The 22926-nt window shown below is 46.0% G+C and overlaps 1 protein-coding gene across 1 annotated transcript in view; it reads left to right on the top strand.

Moving 5' to 3' along the window:
• The window catches only part of WWC2 (WW and C2 domain containing 2), a 166012-nt gene that overhangs the window by 127044 nt on the left and 16042 nt on the right, over nt 1–22926 (top strand). The window contains exons 9-18 of the mRNA XM_079909380.1: nt 780–1022; nt 6754–6843; nt 7916–8538; nt 11742–11871; nt 12597–12677; nt 12771–12857; nt 15147–15339; nt 16556–16720; nt 20124–20245; nt 22094–22292. Coding sequence (XP_079765506.1) covers nt 780–1022; nt 6754–6843; nt 7916–8538; nt 11742–11871; nt 12597–12677; nt 12771–12857; nt 15147–15339; nt 16556–16720; nt 20124–20245; nt 22094–22292 — 1933 coding nt within the window. The remainder of the gene's footprint in view (nt 1–779; nt 1023–6753; nt 6844–7915; nt 8539–11741; nt 11872–12596; nt 12678–12770; nt 12858–15146; nt 15340–16555; nt 16721–20123; nt 20246–22093; nt 22293–22926) is intronic.

The following is a 22926-nucleotide window of genomic DNA, read 5'->3' as shown; positions in this document are numbered from 1 at the left end:
GTAGCCTTGAGGGACGGACTTGGCTGTGGTACTGCATGGCCTAGCCCCTGCCCTCTTTTCTCCCCTCTCCCTTCCCTGATTGGCTGATCCCCAGTTGCTGCCAGCCTAGCCTGGGGACAGCGTCTTTACGCAGAGGAACGAGATCTAGAATAATGCACTTCTGGCATCATTTACCAGAGATTCTTTTTTTTTTTTTTTTTTTTTTTTTTGCCGTACGCGGGCCTCTCACCGCTGTGGCCCCTCCCGTTGCGGAGCATAGGCTCCGGACGCGCAGGCTCAGCGGCCATGGCTCACGGGCCCAGCCGCTCCGCGGCATGTGGGATCTTCCCGGACCGGGGCACGAACCCGTGTCCCCTTCATTGCCAGGCGGACTCCCAACCACTGCGCCACCAGGGAAGCCCTACCAGAGATTCTTTAAAGGAAGCTCTCGAGTGTTCCTCCCGCCACCTCACACAGGCAGGCACACGTCAGGGCTGACCGCCCACGGCCCTCTGCTTTTTAAGCTTCTGTGTACTTTGACCTTCATCCTTTTTCCGGTAGGTAGGTGTGCTTACTCAGATATTAAAGGTGGGGAGGATGGATGAGGCAGATAAGAAGTAAGTGTAGCATCCGCTGCCGCTGCCCCGGGACCGGACCAGACCGGACCGGAGCCTCACACCAGCCATCACGCCCGTCCCTGGGGGGTTAGTCCCGACCGTAGCCCGCCTCGTGTTTTCCCTTCCTTGGGGCTTCTGACTACGTGCACAGCTGTTATTTCATTCTGTCTTATTTTATTTTAGTATGGCCAACTTGAAAATCGAACTGTCGAAACTGGACAGTGAGGCCTGGCCTGGGGCGCTGGACATTGAGAAGGAGAAGCTGATGCTGATTAACGAGAAAGAAGAACTTCTGAAAGAGCTTCAGTTCGTCACCCCAGAGAAGCGCACCCCGGACGAGCTGGAGAGCCTGGGTGCCGAGAGGCAGCGGCTGGAGAAGGAGCTGCTGTCGGTCCGGGGGGCGCCCAGCCGAGCTCTGGCCGAGAGGTGCGTTCCCCTCCCGGGCCCCAGGTGGCTAACCCGTGGGGGGCTCAGCTGGGCCTCCAGGCCGTTCTCCCTGGTCTGCGGAAATCTCAGAGGCCTCAGCCCTTAGTGGACTGAGGACTTCTTCCTGTAGAGCAGTAAAGCACACCCTGCTTAGTCCCCGTGGTTCCTCTACGCTTTTGGGGAACGTGAAAATGCCTGAGACAGATGTTGAATAACTAAGGAATGTTGACAGAAAACCAGGAATGCAGTCCATCGCTGACCGAGGCTGATAACAGTGGCTGTAAACTATTGCACTCTGATAAGAGAGATTATCTGGACTGTTAGAGCGGCTGAAGCTTCCTATTCTGGGTTTATTACTCACAAGAATGCAAAAGTTTATTGCTTTTCATTTCACAAGGAAAAGACAACTTGCTCCCTTTGATATCTCAACAGGTCACAAAATGTTCACTTGGATTTTGTTTGTCAATTGAAACCCTCCTCTGAAGCAGGAGAAAATATAAAGGAAAATGCTTTAAGCAATTTTCTCATCTTTCTGTGGGAAGGTGTAAATTGATCACTTAATCTAAAAACTCCAGTTCTGTAGGCAGATCAGCTGGACTCTTAAGCAGGGAACCCCTGTGTGTGTTTGCCGTGAGGACACCTGCACAGCAGCCCTGTGTCCAGGCCTTGCTGACTAATGGTCAGACACCTGTTTACCTGTTTCAGCCATAGACCATGTGGCCCTTTAGAACCACTGCGCATCCATCTTTTAGGCCAACAAGTAAGGAGCAGAATGAAGGGAGAGAGATTCACATTTGCTTAACTTCAAGTGACCTGGGAATAAGTTTAAAATACCCACCCATCATCCAGTCACTTTTTTTTTTTTAACTTCTTGCCTTCTTGCCTTCTAATTCCTTGTCTTCTATAAATGTTTAAGGTTGTGTGTCAACATAATATCAAAACATTTGAAAAGTGTGGTGGTGGAGGAGACGGGGGAGGGAAGAACCTCTGACATTCCTGGTGAGGTATTAGCGTGAGCACTTGTTTAACCGTGTGAGTTAAAATGCTGCTGGAGATAACGCATAGCTACAGCATCACAGCTTTAGGGAGCGTGAAAAAGTATCAAAGGGGGAACCCCCTACAGATGCCATCCTTTCACCATCTTAAATAATTCTCATCACCCACCTGCCCCTGCTTCTCCTCCCCTCCCGCTCTGACATCTCTAGAAGGTGTCAGCAAGGCTGGCCAGGTAGGGAGCCATCCGACCAAGACCACAAGGAACAAAAAGAAAGGGCGAGAAGGCAGAATTCAGTTGTTTTCCTGAATTACCTCGATGTTGTATGTGAGTGTCTGTGTCTGTGTTTCTTAAAGTCCGAGGATAAACGTTTGATAATCATCAGCAAATATGATGAAATGGTTCGCTTTGTGTGGCTCGTAGATAAAACACCAGTGATCTTTTGTGTTATGTCGCCCTTAATAAATGTCATATAATTATACCTGTGTAACGTATGGACATCTGACATCTCAGCTGTCCTACTCTGCAGTATCTGAATCCGGGAAGGGCCCTACCAGTGGACTTTAAATTTTTTCTGGGAGAGAAAGAAAACAGGCGTGTGTTTCTTAGTTTGAATCAGCTTTTGCAGGCATGATGTCTTGTCTTTTTTTTCTTTTTTTGGCCGGGCCACGTGGCATGCGGGATCTTAGCTCCCCGACCAGGGATAGAACCCGTGCCCCCTGCACTGGGAGTGCGCAGTCCTAACCACCGGACTGCCAGGGGAGTCCCTTGTTTGTCTTTTTCATTAGGACTGGAGCTTCAAAAATGACTAATGAAGTAACGTTAAAAATATAGTTTAAGTGCCTAGACTTTGGCTTTTATACTTTTGTTTGCACACACATAATAACTGTCAAAATTCCAGCAGAAACAGTAGGCTTGATCTCATCCGGAAGAGGAGCTATAAAATATTTATACAAAATAATTCTCTATCTAGTGAGATCCAGCCGTGGGGTTTGAGTCGCACAGGGAGTAATGGGGGCCATCCACGGGTTTGGATGGCCCTCTGACTCACGACCGCGCATGGGCCCACGTCCCACAATTGAGATCTTAGCAGGAAGGGAAATGTGTATGTTTCACATTTGTGATATGTTGGCTGTCTGAGTCATTTGGAAGGGTCAAGTCATTTAGCATTACAGAAAATGGACACCAGCTTCCTCTGTGCTGTGCATGGCCAAAAGCAGAGCCCCACGATAAAGCAGGGTGAGGCTGAGGGACTCACACTTTCTTGCTGGAGCGCCTTGCAGTTTTCTCACTGCTCTCCTTGGCTGCAAAACGGCCCAGCATTCCCTGTGCAAGAGAGCAGAACCCCTGCGAAGTGCACCCGGAGTCCTTTGTTTCCCAGTGGGCACAGCACGGTGTGGCTTTGGGCTTTGTTGGTGGTGGTGGTTTCACTTCACTCCCCATATGCTCTCCCCGTTTCCTACCATTCACCAACCTCATCGTTTCTTCCCACTGCCTGTGTATATTCCTGCTGTGCTTGTCGTTGCTCTTGAGCTGAAACGGGATCATCCCCCCAGCCAGAAGGCCCGAGAAGCCCTCTGCAGGCAGTGTATTTCCTCGGTGCTCCAGCAGGAGGTCGAGGGAGACACCTCTGGGAACTTGACATTCACTGTGTCAGACTTAGTTTCATCGCAGAGCAAACGGTGCTTCACCGACCCCAGACCCCCTCCGTTTCTTCTCGGTACCTACACGCCTGTCAGACAAGCACTTGCTGCTTCCCCCAAATTATCCTGTTTTCCACTAACATTGTGGGTTTCTCATTATTTCAGGGGTGGCCTCAGGCGAGATTCTGAGTCATTGCTGACTTTTGGTCTCTGAAGGAGCTAAACTCACATGAATTTTCAGCCGCTGTGTGAGCTCCCAGAGTCCCCCAGCTGTGCCCACCAGCCCCGTCCTCAGTGTCGCCTACTCGCGGGACCGCCCACGGAGACGGAGCTCGCCCCCTAGTGGTCATAAAGCGCATCGGGAACGAGAAATTGCTCTCAAATGAAAAAAAGACTTGTTACACATCCTTCTATTCTTTCCTTACAGTTATTGAAATTCCTTAAACTCTGTGCTTTTCTGTGGCTGATAAGATCTTAACATTGCTCCTTCCTTTTTCACAAATCTTAGGGGTTTTGCCTTGCATCTTGCCAGGGTGTCTTGTTTCTTAATCATATGAATGTTTTTGCCACTGATTCTGAAAAAGTTCTTATAGCAAGTGGGCGGGGGGTATGAGTGTCATATATTTTTTAATGGAAAAGGAAATTCTTACTTCTGTAGATGACATGGAGCTTTCCCCCTCAGGGCACCGAGGGCAGAGGTGGAGGGTGCAAGGGCCCCCTTGTCTTGTCCAGGGCAGCTGGGCAGGGGTGTGGAACAGCGGGACTGTGGGAGGGGTCTTTTGGGGTCAGGTTGAAGAGGTCTTTCTCACCCAGGAGGAGTAGCAGGACGGGGGCTAGAGAAGGGTGAGGAGAGACAGAGGCGCACCCTCCTGAGGGGGCTGACATCTCAGCAGTTTCTTCTAGTCCCTGGTCCAGAGGAAGTGGGGGAGGTCATTTCCCAGGAAGGATACCAGGAACCAGCTCCCACTGGGAGAGGCTCTGATTCCATCAGAGACAGAAGGTGCAGTGCTTGACAGAGGACAGCCACAGGGTTGCCAGCAGGGTTTCAGGGAGACACCTCTGGGAACTTGACATTCACTGTGTCAAACTTAGTTTCATCGCAGAGCAAACGGTGCTTCACCGACCCCAGACCCCCTCCGTTTCTTCTCGGTACCTACACGCCTGTCAGACAAGCACTTGCTGCTTCCCCCAAATTATCCTGTTTTCCACTAACATTGTGGGTTTCTCATTATTTCAGGGGTGGCCTTAGGTGAGATTCTGGGTCTTCGTTTCTGTGCGAGGGCTTTCTCTAGTTGCGACAAGCGGGGGCCACTCTTCATCGCGGTGTGCGGGCCTCTCACTGTCGCGGCCTCTCTTGTTGTGGAGCACAGGCTCAGTAGTTGTGGCTCACGGGCCTAGTTGCTCCGCGGCATGTGGGATCTTCCCAGACCAGGGCCCGAACCCGTGTCCCTGCATTGGCAGGCAGATTCTCAACCACTGCGCTACCAGGGAAGCCCCCTACTTTTTGACATTCACTAGACCTCCCCAGGGCCTTCTTTAAGCTTCTTCCAATGACGTGATCTAGACACCTGCAGGGAGGGGACCGGGGAGGGGCGCCGGGCTCTCCAGGCAGCCTGGGTAGAGGAGGGAGAAAGAGCCCGAGCCTGCCCTCCGGGAGCTTAGGGTTCAACTGGAGAACACAGGCCAGGCCTCAGTTCAAGGCAACCGGGAAAGGTCTGGAAGGGCAGCACCTGAGCCATTGCCAGAGGAGGGCCTGGGGGGACCATCACATGTGACTGACTGGAATGGGAAAGATTTGGATTTAAATTTCAGCATGAAACACACTGTTGCCCTGAAGCCTCCTTACCATAGCAGAAAAGCCTTCATTTGTGTGTGTGGGACTTGGTTTTAAAACTTACTTCAAAAGTATTGCTCCGGGATTCCCTGGTGGTGCAGTGGTTAAGAGTCCGCCTGCCGATGCAGGGGACACGGGTTCGTGCCCCGGTCCGGGAAGATCCCACATGCCGCGGAGCGGCTAGGCCCATGAGCCATGGCCGCTGAGCCTGTGCGTCCGGAGCCTGTGCTCCGCAGCGGGAGAGGCCACAACAGTGAGAGGCCCGTGTACCGCAAAAAAAAAAAAAAAAAAAAAAAAATATTGCTCCTGTATCAGGAGACATGGGTTTGAGTAGATTCGGGGACTTTCTCTGGACCTTTATGTACCTTCTAATTCAGTTAATCTACTTTGAATTAATATTTTTTCCTGGTTGAGTTTTTGTTTATATTTAGGAGATTTAAAAAAAACATGGTGGTTTTCTGGGTCCCATTCTGCTCATTTCAATGATGTCTAAAACTCCTGACACAGACAGTATGCTTGATATATTTAAAAATGGCTTACTCAAGTACACAATTCCATAATACTCAGATTTTTTTTTGTAAAAAATCCTCATAAAAACTTGTTCAGCTGAATGTGGATGAAATTTCATGAAAATCCAGTACAGGTGATGAGAGGTGCCGTCGATGGGAGAAAGGAAATCACTTTTATGTCTTTTTCTTGCTTAAACAGTTAAGCCCAAATTAGCTCACACTGGCAATATGGACTAATTTGTTTCTTCATCGCCAACATTCTCATCAAAATAAGATTGGAATTTGTATCACTAACTATGATTTTGGAGCAGCCTTACCAAGTTCAGTACTCAGATGATCTTTTCTAATTCCCCGTTATTGCAGTCAAGTGTTTTAGTAACGGAAGCTCAAGTCTCAAGCCTGCAGAAGGCTCTTTAATCTTTGTTCGGTTTTTTCGTTGTTCTTTTCCTCCCCACTGTCTTCCCCTAACTTGTAAGAGCGTGAGGTGTTCTTACCCATTTAAGAAAGTTTTAGACTACCAACATTTTACAAGTTCTCAGTAATGCCGGCCATTTGGTGCAGTCCTTCGCCCAGTGGCCGTGGACGGCTCTGCCCACTTTGCTTCTGGCAGGTGGCTCTGTTTTCTCTGTGTCGAGTTCATTTGGATCTCACAAGGGGAAAATAATGAGGATCTTTCTTTTCTTTCAGAATCTTTCTTTTCCTGCTTGGTCATAGTTCTGTGAAAATCAATTCATTTCTTTTTCTTGTCTAGATTGAAATTGGAAGAGCGAAGGAAAGAGCTGCTACAGAAACTTGAAGAAACTACTAAATTAACTACATATTTGCATTCACAACTTAAAAAGTAAGCCTGTTTGCTTCTTGAGGGGAACATTTTTGTTGACTGCATCCAGGCATGTTGTAGTTCATCTTTGATTACTTTTCTCTATATTTTCAATGACTTAAAAGTAGGAAAATTGTTATACTAATACAGTTAAAACTCGGATGACCACATTTAAAGATGCAGGGATTTGGGTTTGGTTTATTTTTGTTTCATGAACCCCAAGGTCCTTTTTGGAACATGTTTGAAATGTGTTGGGAAGAAGATGTGTTTCAACTATCAGGACATACTTAGGAAAATGACACATTTCTCCACGTCATCCCTTCTTTTAAAAAGGGAAGGTGGGGGAGATTTGCCTGAAAATATACATCCTGAAATATACATAGAAAGAGGAGGAAGGCAGTGAGCCCAGGGGCCTTTGTCTTTAGAAGCTGGCCTCTTCCTTTCTCAAAATAAAAAGTTTGATTCTTTAAAAGTAGAGTCACTGCATTAACCCTTCATGCTGTTGGGTTCATTACACCTCCCTCCCACTTCTGTATTTTTTCTTAGTCTGCCATGGTGCTTTTTTTTTTGCGGTACATGGGCCTCTCACTGCTGTGGCCTCTCCCGTTGCGGAGCACAGGCTCCGGACACGCAGGCTCAGTGGCCATGGCTCACGGGCCCAGCCGCTCCGCTGCATGTGGGATCTTCCTGGACCGGGGCACGAACCCATGTCCCTGCATCGGCAGGCGGACTCTCAACCACTGCGCCACCAGGGAAGCCCAACTTCTGTATTTTTTAATTGCATAGTTGCTTCTGGATATTTATGCAGGTAGATTTATCAGTAGGTATTTGATCGCTTTTTAAAATCTTTGTAACTTTTGCACAAGGGGGATGATTTTTAATGAGCAGGATTGCTGCTTAAAGAGTCTTCAGAGAGTCAGGTTGGAAGCATTCACGAATACACTTGGAAACGTGTGGGGTGACAGCAAGTTCTCTTACCCCGGTCGTTGACTCTGCTCTTTGGTGTCACGGGGTTTCTTTCCTCTCGGCCCGAAGGAGCCGGCAGGGTTCTCCACATCATCCCGGTTTTTACAGCTGTGCTTTCCCCTCCCAGCCTCTCCGCCAGCACGCTGTCCATGTCATCCGGGAGCAGCCTGGGCTCGCTGGCCTCCAGCCGGGGGTCTCTGAACACGTCCAGCAGAGGGTCCCTCAACTCCCTCAGCTCCAGCGAGCTCTACTACACCAGTCAGGGCGACCAGCTGGACCCGGATTATCAGTATAAACTGGACTTCCTCCTGCAGGAGAAAGGTGGCTACATTCCTTCCGGACCCATCACCACCATCCACGAACACGAAGTGGCCAAGTCCCCCAGCCAGCCTGGCCGGAGCGGTCCCTGTGTGGCAGCGGCCGCGGCCCCGGGCCGCGCCCCCGCCCTGCCCGAGGCCCCCACGTCCGTGGCGTCCCTGTCCTCCCGGTCCTCCCTTTCCTCCCTGTCCCCGCCGGGCTCTCCCTTGGTCTCAGAAGGCACGTTCCCCCTGTCTCCCCACGACGTCGTCCCTCTCCATCACTTCTCTGCTGACCTTGAGGACTGTGAATTGAGCAGCCACTTTGCAGACATTGGCCTCGGAGAAGATCAGCCGTTGCTGGACTCTGACCCGGGAGGAGCGCCCCCGTCTCTCTCAGAGGATAAGGACCTCACCGAACGCGCCAGGGCGCTGCCGCATGAAGGGCCTGCAGGTAAACTGAGACCCTTGCTCTCGCGCATCCCTCTTGACCGTTTCACGGAGAGTGACCGGAGATTACTTTTTCCACGGAAACAAAGGGTATATGTCCCCCTTCTCTTTCTGCTGCTCTTTTCTCATTTTGGCTTCATTTGGGAAAGAATGTTTATTAATAAACCTACACATTTTTTCGTGATCAAACGCAAATCCCCTTCCGTATTTGATAGATTTAATCATCGAGCATCCACTCTGTCGTGTAGAACCCCACTGTGTATGGCATCTGCCCGGGAACACATTTTGTGAACGTACTTCGTGCTTGCAAATAGGTTCTGGTTCTGAAATAGCAAGAAAGGGAAGAGGACCTTCTTTCCAAACTTGGCCTAAAACAGATGAAAACCAAGGCAATTAGCATACCAGCTAATTAGTACCAAGGTTCAGTGTTTAGGTTGCTGTGGGAATTCTATATAAATAACGATGAGTTTTGTTTCATGCCGGACTCTCCCTCTCTGCGGAAGGTTACTGGGGAGAAAGACGGTTCCCATGCGTGGTGTCACCCTGCCCTCTTGTGGCCACGGTACTAGTTGCAGCTCAAGAGAGCGCAGTGGCCAGAGTCCTTACTGCTGCACCTGTGCTCACAGAGACCCAAACAGAGGGAGAATCTAATATTTTTAATTGTTTGCCGTTGCAAGGCAGAAGGTTTTGCTATACTAGATGTGGTTGTAAGGAGAACGGGGTGGTACCTTGTTTGGCAGGTGATCGCAGTTGGGCTCCGAGGAGCTGGCCCCAAACCAAATGAGAAACAAAGTCCAGTGCTGGTCCCAGGAGGCCTGCTCAGAGCCACACAGGCCCCTGCGCGTCTACAGCGCAGGAGAACACAGGCTCTTTAGAAGGATTTTCCTGCTGTTTCCGTAAGCATATTTATTTTGTCCTTTTGGTTCTAGGAATTCTAGGTGTTAATCGATTGGCCATTTGAGATGTTTAGAGAGGTAGAGGGATCCATCTCGTTTGTGTGGTTTCAAACACTGAGGACTGAGCCACCGCCTGCCAGTGGCCTGGGGCAGAGACAGCGTAGGAGATGCTGTGTGGTTTGTGTGCTGCCCGCCTGGCAGGTGCCAACAAGTGATGTGTTGTTGGAATAATAACCGCAAAGAAAATAACACAGGAGCGCCGCTTGCCTAATGGCTCCAGCAACGCAGAAACCTGCCTTGGGGCCTCGCGCGTGGCCCGGCGCGTGCTGCCCCTGAAGCCAGTCCGGACTGCCCTCGCGTCGCAGTGGCCCCGTAGGCCGGCCGTGCTCCGGCGAGCACGTCACCCGGTCTCTCGGGCTTGTTGTTCCTCATCTGCAAAGCGGGCACGAGGCGGTATCTACCTTGTGGGGTGCTGGAAGGGTTAGCGCTCTCATAATGCCTGGGAAGCACCCAGCCGTGCCTGGTTCTCGGCACTCAGCTCACAGTAACTAATGTTAACTGTATGACACTAAGGAATACAAAAACTCTGCTAAACCCAGTTCCTGTCACAAACCACCGACATTCACGAAATGAGGACAGAGCAAGGGAGAAAGAAGGAAGAAAGTGGAGTGGTTTTATGCCACTCTTCTGTGCTTTGGACCTGAAGGATCTTACAGTTCTTGAGCATTTCAAAGCTGTTTTTGCTCTTCATGTACTTGGAGTGTTCTCTAGTGACCACCTGTCCGCATTCAGTCAGTTTGGAGGGGCCAGTAAATGAGGCTGCGTGCTGGTGAAGCACGAGATGAGGGAGAGGACCTCCCGGGGTCTGCCCCGCCTGGCTGTCCTGAGGCACCGACGTCCCTGCGCTTCCCGCAGTGTCCGACGCCTCGCTCCCTACCCTTGATCTGCTCCCGTGTCTGTCTGAGGGGTCTGTGCCTGCAGAATGGTATCTCCAGAGCGTCTATGAAACAACGTTTAACTTTTTAAATGCACGTTAGTTAGAAAACTGCTGTTAAAAAGTCACACTAGGGGAAAATATATCCAAGAGCTTTGTTTGCAAGTAATATTCAGTTTCACATGTGAAAACAACCGAAAGCATATATTTAACCCTAAAGACTAATTCTCTCCAGGTCAGGTCAGCGACACTCGGTCCATGGGGGGATGTCTGACCTTGGCATGGGGGCAGGTGGCTCGTGATAGTGACTCTGGTCACCTGTCAGTGCTCTGGACTCTTGTTCAGCTAAAGTTGAGTTCCTTTTGTATACATTTGACTGTCCAGCACCAGTCCCTGCTGGATGGCAGAAATCAAGTTGGAATAACTCCGAAGTCCTTCCGCAGTCAGTCTCTGTCATTGTCAAAGTCAATTTCAGGCTGCTGTGGTTATTCCTGGGAGTAATCAATAAATCACGTCATCACCTTCACCCCTCACAGAGGGGTGGGCAGAGAGAAGACACTTCATCATCGGGGAAAAAGCATTCCCACGGCCAGAAATAAAAGGGAAAATGCAGCAATCAATCCTGTAATCTGAAGCCTTAAAATTTAAACATCTTCACAAGATGTAAAGTCGTGACTCAGAAGGGGGGCGAAATGCATACCAATATTGATCCCGATCGCCTGCCTGGGGATGAAAGAACGCCCTGGGCTTGCAGCTTATTACACAGGAACACAGCTTTAAACGAGGCTCCCTGCTCTCTGCAGGTTGCCGGGGTATGAATATGAGTCAGAGATCAAAAGTTAAGTGGTGGTTGGTGAAGATTCAGTAGCACGAAGTTTTTAATGGTATTAGCCAGTGAGGAATTCTGTAAGTCAAAGACTGTCTCTCTAATTTCTATTAGAGCAGCAGCTCAGGAGAGGGAGGCTGGAGAGAAGGGGCGAGCAAAAGAGGCGGAAACCTTTCTCTCCATTGAGCGCTAGAAGCTCTCTCATAGAAACGTCTCCAGTACTTGAGGGAGGCAGACAGCTTCTTACCCGCGACTGTGTTCTCTGCAGCGCGTACCGAGAAGGGGGAGGCAAGGGGCCCGGGAGAAAGTGTGCAATTGATCCCTTCCCTTAAAATATCCAGGACAGAGGAACAGCCGATTCTTTCTCAAATAACTGGCATCCCAGGAACCTTATAAGTCGCAGTGCCTGGACTCCTTCACTTCTGTTGATTTGAATAGTAGCATCCTTGATTCTCAGGTCGAAAGTTCGTTTTGGATTTCTCAGAACCAAACCATGTGTGCATTTTGTACTTAACTTTTTCTAATTACTGCTGTCACTCTCCCCTCCCTAGATGTGGAAAAGTCATTACCAAAAAGAAGAGGAATCCACTTGCTTGGGGAGAAAACCACTTGCGTGTCGGCTGCGGTCTCGGATGAGTCCGTGGCCGGGGACAGCGGGGTCTACGAAGCTTTCGTGAAACAGTAAGGACCCAGCGCGGTGCCCTCTCCAAGCAGCCGGGTGCGGGGTGACAGACCGCGAGCGCGCTGCCCTTATTCCACTCTCTGCAGGGGAAAGGGCTGTAGGCATTAAAGAAGTGGCAGGCTGAAAATTCCAGGGATACCAGAACATCCCATCAGCAGGGAAAGGAGGAACAGGCCGATATGCTCAAAGGCAGCCGAGCCTCTTAGAGACGTAAACTCGTTTTTAATGAGAGCGTTGCAGGGCTTGCCCAGTGCCTGTTTGGCGCGTCGTGAAGCGTTTCGTGTATGCAGATTTCGGAAAGCTTGGTGTATCTGGGGTACCATACACCCCGGGGAGGCTCTGGAAGCCCAGGCACCAGAAAGTCGCTCCCCTCAAGGCCCCAACGCAGACTCCTCTTGACAAGGTGAAGCAAGACTTTTACAAGTGAGCTTGCACTGGGGTCAGGTCCACTGGCTAGTAGAGGAGTGCTGTGTTTTGTTTTGTTTTGTTTTGCTTTTAGCTATGCCGTGTGGCTTGCACAGTCTTAGTCCCCTGCCCAGGAATGGAACCCGTGCCCCCTGCTTTGGGAGTGCAGAGTCCTAACCACTGGACCACTAGTGAAGTCCTGAGGAATTCTGTTAGTTCAGGTTTCCATTCAGAATCAGTCAGTGGCAGACAGCAACCGTAGCTCTGCACGTTTCCGTTCACGAACGTTCACCTGCACCTGCTGTTTCCCTGCCCCCAGGCCCAGTGAAGTCGAAGATGTCCTGTACAGTGAGGAGGACGTCGCTGTCACGGAGACGGCCCAGGTGCAGATCGGACTCAGGTGCGGATGTGCGCAGGAAGGGGCACGTCTCGCCTCCGTGCGGTGACAAGTGGCCCATACTCTTCCTTATCTCATCAGCTTCTCTTTTGACAGATATGATGCAAAAAGGTCAAGTTTCATGGTGATTGTAGCACAACTCCGAAATCTTCATGCCTTCCTGATACCTCACACTTCAAAAGTGTAAGTAGAATCAGTGGAGGACAAATCAAAGAACTTGAGATTGTCCGTATGAGAATTTTCCATCGTAATGTAGCAATTCATCCAAGCGAAGATGTGGGAAAGACATAGCAGGGCCGACTGTGTCTTAATCGGCACTAGATAAAGGCGAAGAGGGGGTGATACGGGCCGATCCCCTCCTTTGGTTTTATGAACCATGCAGGGAGGAGGGAGGGCATGTGGGGGAGTGGCTTGATCACCCCAGAGAGCCCGCTTCCCAGCACTGAGGTTAGGGATCCCTGTCAGTAGTGTTCAGGGAGGACCGGCTGGTGATACCTTCCGTGACTTCCCCCTCCTGATAAGTATGCTGAGATCTCGGAGCACACCGTGGACAGCCTTTTAATCTTCGAGTGGCCTGTCAGGGAAAGGACAGATCCGCCAGGGATCGAATGTGTGAACAGGGAGAGCCAACCCGCAAGTCCAGGCAAAACTACGGAATCCCCCAAGAACACGGACTTGCACGAAGCCCCTGATGTCGGGATGGGGCTGCCGGCAAACGTCCCGCCCCTGCCAGAGCAGGGCGCACGCAGGATGTCACAGGTGGCCTCCAGAGTGCGAGGCCAGGCCTCTGCTCCTGGCTGCCCTGCCTGACCCTTCCTGAGAGCATGGCAACGTGCTCTTAAACCCGTAACGAAAGCCTTGGCCTAAATATGGACACTGCTCAAGACGACAACTAGCATGAAATATCCTCGAGCCGTTCTTTCTTTCTCCTAACGTCAAACCTTTTTTTTTTTGATTAATAATGACGACAAGCAGAGTTGATGCGTCAGCGGGTTGGCGGCGGCCACAGGGTCTCTGTGAGTGACCCCCAACCCCCTCCCCAGCAGCAGAACGAGAGGAAAAGCACCCCAACTTTCCTTCCCCTATGCCTTTGGTTCCTAACCCTGTAAAGTCTCACTTTCTTCACTCGGAACCATTTGAGGATGGTGTAAGTGGTTAGGCCACCGGGACAAGGTGAACTGAGTCTGGAGAAACAGAACATCCCGTCCCTCCCGCCCGCCTCTCTAAAATACCTCCCTTTGCTGCTTTTTCATGAAGGCAGGGAAAGAAGGTTTCTTCTGCTGCATCTCCAGCCTTAACGACTGTGGCCCAGGGTCCACTAGGCTTTTAATGCTGAATCTCCATAATCAGTGTTGATACAAACTACGGAAATAATGTGGCCTTCCTCCATTCTTCATGTGAATTTACAGTTTTTATAATTGGAGAAAGATGCTCTTCAGAATATGAATTAGAAAGCTTGGAAATGGGGGAGTGGGGAGGGATTTAATGGGTGTTCTCTTTCTGGTATTTAAAAGAAGATACCTCATGCTGTTTTCAGGAATTGTCAATCCTCGTGTAATGCGTGCTCAGAAAACTCACTTTTAAAGTAGTATTACTACCAAATGTAAAATAGATAGCTAGTGGGAAGCAGCCACATAGCACAGGGAGATCAGCTCGGTGCTTTGTGACCACCTAGAGGGCTGGGATTGGGAGGGTGGGAGGGAGACGCAAGAGGGAGGGAATATGGGGACATATGTATACGTATAGCTGATTCACTTTGTTATAAAGCAGAAACTAACACACCATTGTAAAGCAATTATACTCCAATAAAGATGTTAAAAAAGAGAGTAAAAAAATAAATAAAGTAGTATTAGAAGTTATTGTTTATCTCTGACTCTTCCTCAAAATATGACAAAGCATAAAACGGTTTGTCATATCTGAGACTTCTGAGATGCTAGGCAGTGCTTTTTTGAACTTTTAAAATTCATCTGTTTTAAATTTTCTTAGCAATGTGCTACTAGCGTTTCTTTTCCTCTAGTAGGATAACGTGTTCCATTCCTGGGGAATGACCGTCAGCAGTTCTTGTTTAATACGCAGGATGAGTATTCTTTGGGACACAGTCACCCGTGTCTACTTGGTGTGTTCCTGCTTTCCCAGGTTCAGGTGGCAGTCACTGTGGAATGGTCAGGACACGGGCAGGTGGGACGTAAATCCGTCTGCCCCGTGGTCTTCGTTCCTCTCACTTCCCTACCACGTGCCTTTGCTGCAGCCCCGGGGCAGGCGGCAGGCTCGGCCTTGCATGATCGGAGCACCGGCGGGTTAAGAACAGAGCCTCCGTGCCCCTGAGCATGACGACCATGGTGGCAGCAGAGCTTTGGGTTGAGACGAAGTCCGTGTCCCTGTGCTTCTCTCCCAGGCAGATACTTTCAAACACCAGCTGTGAATCCAATATAATTGAACCAGTGAAATCCATTTCATCCTTGTTCTTTGCAGATACTTCAGAGTTGCTCTGCTTCCCTCCTCAACTGATGTCAGCTGTCTGTTTCGAACGAAAGTCCATCCAGCCGCGGAGTCCCTGTTATTTGGTGATGTGTTCAGAGTGGCCATCTCCCAGACAGCCCTGCAGCAGAAGACGCTGAGGGTGGATCTGTGCTCTGTCAGTCAACACCAAAGGGAAGAGTGCCTGGTAGGACTTTTCATCATCTCCATCATCAGATAACACTATCGGATATTCTGAGAATAATTTTCTAGTTGTTGTTTTGCCAGCCTCCATACTTCTACCGATCTGCCCAATGCCTCAGACACACCCAACAGTGGCTTCATTTTTTATCTGAAGTAGTGATTTCTGGTTTCCATTCTCTTATTCCAGACCTTTCAAATTTGCTTAGAAATTATGATTCTCTGTAAAATCTACTTTTTATTTCTAACCTTTAGATAAAGAAGAGCTTTGGCCTCTGTTATGACCATCACTGTGGAGTATGCTTATTATTCCCAATACGAGTCTGGTGCTGGGTGTTTTGTAATACATTATCTCATTTAATCCTCTTGACAGTCTTATGAAAAGGGTATGATGACCCCTATTTTCACATGAAGGACTGCTTAGAGAAGTAATGCATCCAGGGTCACACAGCTCATCAATGATGGATAGATATCAAAGGGACATCCCACACCTAATTGACTGCTACAGATTTAAGCAGGACACTGAGTATAGTTCCTTCATTCAGCTCGTTCTCCCAGCCATGGTGTTAGAGCTTCTAGGAAGTCTTAAGTGTTACTGTTTAGAGCAATAGCATATTTAAAGACTAATGCAGAAGACTTCACACATAACTAATAGCAAGTTTAACACATCATTGCGCACAGTGACCAGAGCAGCATTACATAAGGTGTTCAAACAGGTGTCTAGAGGTGTGCCCAGGTGTTCAAGAAACACTGCAGTCTCCAGTTGAAACCCGTGTAGTCCTAGGGTCAACCGTAATCCCGATCTAAAATCCAACCCTGGGGTTCTTTTGTGGTCCACTTATACACAGATTTTTTTTTTTCCACTAAATTCACACTATAGTACTACATGATCCGTGGTTGGTTGAATCTGGGGATGTGGCACCTGACACGTGGAGGGCCAACTGTAAAGGCAGACGTGGATTTTCGACTGCAGGATCGGGGGTGTTGTTGCCGTCCCTAACCCCACACTGTTCGAGGATCAGCTATATTTCTTATTTACTCACACCGGAAAATATAAGACATTGCCAGGTTTTTAAAAAAATCCACCAGTGCTATATATCATGAGTATTGCTTTTTTTTTTTTTAACTTGTCCAGTAATCTTAATTATATCAGAGAGAGCAAATATGAATTGAAACATTTTATTTTCTCTTGTTTTTTCTTTTTTTCCTTTCATTTCACATAGGCGGGAACTCAGATCAGCCTGGCAGATTTACCCTTTTCCAATGAGATTTTCACTCTGTGGTATAACTTGCTTCCTTCAAAGCAAATGCCGTGCAAAAAGAACGAAGATGAAACTGAGGATTCAGTATTTCAACCAAGCCAGCCACTAGTCGATTCTATAGACTTGGTGAGTCAGAGTTGGAGAAACACATCTCATTAAGACCTTTAGATCTGCAGCCCATCTGAAATTAATCTTTGTGCAAGGTTTGAGGTAGGGGTCAAGATTGTTGTTTACCCATATGATAGCCAGTTGACCCAGGATTGTTTGTTGAAAATACTTCCTTTCCTAGCTGCACTGCAGTGTCACTTTTGTCATAAGTCAGATATCCTCTATGTGTATAGTCTGTTCCTGAACTTTCTATTCTGTTCCGTTGACTTAGTCATCTATCTCTGTAGACAGTACAGTCATCTATCTCTGTAGACAGTACTATGCTTTTTCAAAGTGAAGGCTTTCAATAATTCATCATTCAGAATGGTTTTTCTGAGGCTGTTTACAGATAATTGCTATCAGATTAAGGAAGTTTCCTTCTCTTTCCAGTTTGCTAAGAGCTTTATTATGCATGGATATTGAATTTTATCAAGCATTTTTACTGTATCTCTTAAGAAGATTACGTGGTTATCTTCTTAACATTATTCTGTTAATGTAGTGGATTATACACTGATTGACTTTTGAATGTTAAATTGCCCTTGGATTCCTGGAATAAAACAGACTTCATTGTGGTGTATTTTATATGAATTTTTATACATATTCAATCATAGAGAATATTGAGATTTGCATGTGTTCCGTTTTAGTAAAAGTTCCATGTGCTCTTGAAAAGTGTGTATTTTCTGCAGGTCAAGTTTGTTAATTTTACTTTTCAAATCTTCTGCATTTACTGATTTTTCAATTTGTTTATTTTATCAATTATTAAGAGGTATAATAAAATCTCCAATTTGTGATTATAAATGTCTCTTTCTCCTTTTAGTTCTGTTAATCTTTGCTTTATGTATTTTGTATCCAGGCTATTAGGTGAATATAAATTTAGCATTATGTTGTATCTTTCTGTTCAACTGACCTTTTTATCATTATAAATTATCCCTCTTTATCGCTAATAACACTTTTTGTCTGGTATCAGTAAGGCTGTATCAGTTCTTTTTGGCTAGCATTTGCATGGTTCACCTTTTATTATTCTTTTACTTTCAACCTTTCTGAGTTCTTATATTTAAAGTGTTTCACCTGTAAGCAGTACATAGTTGGTTTTGGTTTCTTATCCAGTTTTTAAATCTTCATCTTTTAATTGAAATATTTCATTTATTTACACTTAATGCTATTAGTGATATATTTGGCTTTGAACCTGTCATCTTACTCTTTGTTTTCTTTTAGTCCTATCTCTGTTTCTTTTTTTCCTTCTTTTGGATTAATCAAGTTTTTTAAAATTTTGGTTTTTCTTCTCCTAGACCATTAGTATTACAGTCTTTTCCTTTTTGCTGTTACCCTGATGATTACATCATGCATCCTTGACTTAGAAACTGTGTTAAATTAATGCTTTTGCTTTTTTTCAGACAGTGCAAAGATTTTTTTTCATTGAAATATATTTTAATTAATGTATTTTTAATTGACATATATACACTAATATGTATAAAATGGATAACTAATAAGAACCTGTATAAAACAATAAATAAAATAAAATTCAAAAATTCCAAATTAAAAAAAAAGCAGCTGTTGGATTGCCTAAGGTAAAACTCATGGATGTATAATATTCTCTCCTGTAAGATTACTTACAAGAGTAATAGTGCTAGGGAAAATAGGTAGATGCAATGAAAAACAAATTAGGACTCAAAGTGAAACGTGTAAAAATTTAAACAGCCTGATATTTTAAAATTTCTATATAATAAGGCTTCATTGACGTGTGTGTGTGTGTGTGTGTGTGTGTGTGTGTGTGTGTGTGTGTGTGTTTAACAAGCAACACTGCCCAGTTGGTCCAACAGTGTGGAAGAATTGACACTGATATGCCATCAAACAAACACCTTTCTCAAGACATCTTCATTTGCTCCATCCCTAAAAAAAAAAGAAAAGAAAAGAAATACATTATTTTTTTTTTTTTGATGTGCAAAGATTTTTAAAGACTTAACTCCATGATTCCCTTTCCTCCTTGTGTGCAATTATTGGTCATATATTTTAGTTACATTTATTCTAAATCCCACAAGACATTATTATTATTGTTTTATTGACAATCAGTATTTATTTAGATTTTCCTATATCTTTACCCTTTCTGATGTATTCTTTTCCTTTCTGCATTATTGTGCTTCCAGTTTGGGTCATTTTCCTTATGCCTGGAGAATTTTCTTTAGTATTTCTTTTAGTACAGGTCTATCGGCATCTTTGTTTTGATTTCATTTGTGAAGGACTTTTTTTCCTGCGTATTCAGAATTCTAAGTGAATAATTAGTTCTCTGAACACATTAAAAATAACATGTCATCTGGTTTCCACTGATTCTGTTCAGCTGATGGAGGAGTCTAATTGTTGATCCTTAAAAGGTATTACATCTTTTTTCTTTCACTGTTTGTAAAATTTCCTCTTTTTCTTTGATTTTCAGCAATTTCACTCTGATGTGCTCATGTGTTTTTCTTTGTGTTTATCCTAGGGAAATTCTCCATTGTTTCATCAGTTTTCTTGAACATATTAATTCTGACGTTTTTAGTTCCTTTTCTAAATAACTGTAGTGTATGGACCACCTGTGGGTCTGCTTCTTTTGCTTCTTATTTCTCTTGGCTTTCAGCCATTGGGCCCTGTTTCCAGTGGAATGCTGGATATTATGTATGGATTGTAGAGGATCTGGCTGATAGCTTCCTCCAGAGAGGATTTAATATTCTTCTGGAAGGCAGATGACAATATGGGCAGATCACCTGGATCATTTGAGGGACCTGAATTCCAATTTTTCTCTCCCTAGGACCATGAGGCAACTGAGGTATCTGCTTACTGTTTAGCCTCCTAGCAGCTGGTTTTGCTTTCTCAGCTTCTTGCTCTGCACGTATGTAGCTGAGGAAGGGCAAATGTCCCAAAAGGAATATTGTGCAGAACATTGGGCTCACTTCACAGTTCATTTTCTCTGGCCCTTTGAATGCTGGCTACCTTGTCGCCAACTCAGTTTTCATGTCTGCATCCTCCCATCACTGTCACAGCCCTGGGCAGCCACAGTCTGTCAGCCTGTGTGCCTCACCGCTGGAACTGAGACACGCCCCCCAGGGGAGAAGAGTGGCAGTGATGGTCCCTTCACCTCCTTGTGTTTCCCTTTGCCCTGGGATCTTGGTCCTCGAGTGCTAATTGCCTTTGTTGCTCTCCATTGCTTTAAAACAGCTGGAATTTTTTTTGTGTTTGTATTTTGCTTTTTATTTTACTTTATTCAGCCTTCATATTTATTCTCAGCAGGAGAATTGGGTCTCATACCTCTTCTTTTTCACAACTAGAAGCGTAAGTCCCCATCCGATAAGTTTTTCAATCATTTCTTGAAGTATATGGTGTCCATTGCCCTGTGTTTTACCTTCTCCAGGATGCAGTGTCAGCCTTACTTGCAAGAACATCAGCTGAGCTGTTGGCTGTGGAACAAGAATTAGCACAAGAAGAAGAAGAACCAGAGCAGGAGGAAGAGCAAAGGGGTCCAGATGGAGATTGGTAAAACAGCGATTTCCTTTTGCTACCGGGATCGCAAAGAGGATGTGTTTAGATTCTCAGAAGAAACTTTCAGGGAAACCTTTATAGGTTTAGATCTTATTCTGGAATTAATGGAAAGTAGCGCAGCTTCAGGGGGCTGCCCCTAGGGAAAGTCTTTCCTTGGTCATTAGAGACTTGAAAGGGGTAGTGGCGAGTTTGCGGACAAGCACATGAGCGAGATTCTTGCTTCAGTAATCTTGACACTATTTCTTGGGCTTTTGTTTGGTTTTAAGTCTAAACTACCTATTTTGAAGGGTATGGTAGTTTATTTCAGAGACATAGATAACTTTAAAAACTGACTCTTTTTCTGCAAATGACCAGAAGTACCATTTAGGCTCTGGGAAGTCAAAGCAGATATTTAGAAAATAGCTTCTGAAGAGCTCTTTTTCTAAGTTTGTGGCCACTTTCACCTTCTTTTTCTGTTTCCTTCTCATTTTCCATACCTCATTGTTTTTAAAAAAGAAAAAAAGGTTATTATAGCGTTTGTCTAGATTCACATACGTATAAAGAACTATCGTTCCAGGTTTGCACTGTTTTCTCTAAAACAAATTTTAGTGAATGCGTGTTTTTTTAGTATATGTGTAAAGTCGTTTGGATTAATTTTGTATGTATTGTTGCTTATTCTGTTATGTTTGAACTACTGTTGACACATATATGCATATACATATATAGCAGCATTTGTGTTTATGTGTGTATATATAAAACTTCTTACAAACTTAGAGTGACAAGATATAAATAACAAAATTGTGGACATTTGGAAGGAACAGCGTACTATAGTGATGTGAAAAGCAGATATACTTTGTTCTTATCAAAAGTCCTTTACAGTGAATAAAGTTCAGAGCACCGAAAAAGAAAAGTAAATATGAGAGTGATTATGAGGTTCATCATATCTTGAAATACTGAGCCTTCCTTGCATATGTAAAATACGCAACTTGTTTCACCCACATTTCAAAAAATGCACTTAGAACGTAATCTAAAGGAATTGTTAACTTACAGTCCTCATTGCTGATCCCCCCGTGTTCATTTCATGACCAGGTGTTTAACAACTAGTCTGTTCCAATCTGTCAGTATATCACCAGTCACAGTTAAAGCTTGACTTTTCATTATCAGTGGAAAAAAATGTTCCTATTATGAGAATACGAAACTCAACAAAGCCTGAGATATTCTTACCCATCCTGGTCCTCTTGCTTTCCTGTCAGTACAGTTTATACAGAATATAAACCGTAAGTGTATTCTGCAGCCTCACTTGTAGTGCCACCCAAGCCCAGGCCATGGCTTTCGTTAAAGACAAGATCATAGACCCTTCAGAGTCTTCTGTTAGTTCAGTAGTAAGACTCCTCTACCCAGGGTTCCACCTCTGCTAGACCATGAGCACAGTTGATAATGGATATTTTTATTCACTCTTAGCAGAGAGTCACTGCATTCTGTTGTTTGAATAATTTTACAATAAATGAACAACTGATACCAAATGATATTACAGCGAGTGTCCATATTTTCAAACCATGGGTTAAACTTTATATGTGATTTTTTAGCATACTTCTATTTAATATTTAGGAATTAGGTCAAATTTCATGAATTTAACTTTTCAGTACGAAATTATGATGACTTTGCTTCGGATTTCTGGAGAGTAGGGTGATAATTTTATTTCTCATGAGCATTTTAGTAGAAGTTCCAGCCAGAGAACTGGCTTGAATCGTGATGTGTGAGTCTGTTCATCGCCCAGATAACGGGTTAACATGCCCAGGTTGCACTGATCACAGAGCACACCTGCTTGACCCTGAACGGTATTGTGTGTTGTTTCACCCATAGGTTAACCATGCAGAGAGAGGCCTCTGATGAAATTGTGGCTGAGGAAGGGGCTGAAGTGAAATTGGCAGAGGGCAGTTGCTGTGCAGAAGACGTAAGCTCACGCCCGAGTGTGCCTGAGGTGAACGAGGACACAAGTAAGACAGAAAACAACTGTGCCAACGACCTTGGGAGTCAGCCACCTGCAGGAGTGCCCGCCCTGGTGAGTGTTCTCAGCGGTCCCCTCCTGAAACTGGTCTCCTAGAGGCACCACACAGACCAGGTCTGTCTCATCAGCTATAACTCCATGTTAGGATTTTGTGCCAAAGCTGATCAGGATGGGCGTTTGTGGGAGTAGACCATAAGAAACATTGTAAATGCCTTAACCTTTTCAAATGGGCCCCAAATATTCATTCTCCAATTAAGTTTCATATAAGAAGATAAATAGTGGCGTTTAGGGCTTCCCTGGTGGCACAGTGCTTGGGAGTACGCCTGCCGGTGCAGGGGACACAGGTTCATGCCCCGGTCCGGGAAGATCCCACGTGCCACAGAGCGGCTAGGCCCGTGAGCCATGGCCGCTGAGCCTGCGCGTCCGGAGCCTGTGCTCCGCAACGGGAGAGGCCACAGCAATGAGAGGCCCGCGTACCGCAAAAAAAAAAAAAAAAAAAAAAATAGTGGCGTTTATCTCTCTGTAAATGTTCTGTGAATATTTACTGAAAGCATTTTCAGAATTTCCTGAATAACACCAGGATGCCTACTTAATTGTATTAAGTTTCATAAATGTTATAAGTTTATTTCAATTTCAAACATGAGGTAAACGTGTGAAGCTCATTTTGGTTAGATGGGGCTCTGATTGA

This window comes from Stenella coeruleoalba, assembly GCF_951394435.1.
Source record: "Stenella coeruleoalba genome assembly, chromosome: 21".
Lineage (NCBI taxonomy): Eukaryota > Metazoa > Chordata > Mammalia > Artiodactyla > Delphinidae > Stenella > Stenella coeruleoalba.
The sequence above is the reverse complement of the archived record's forward strand: the minus strand, read 5'-3'. Positions and strand labels throughout refer to the sequence as shown.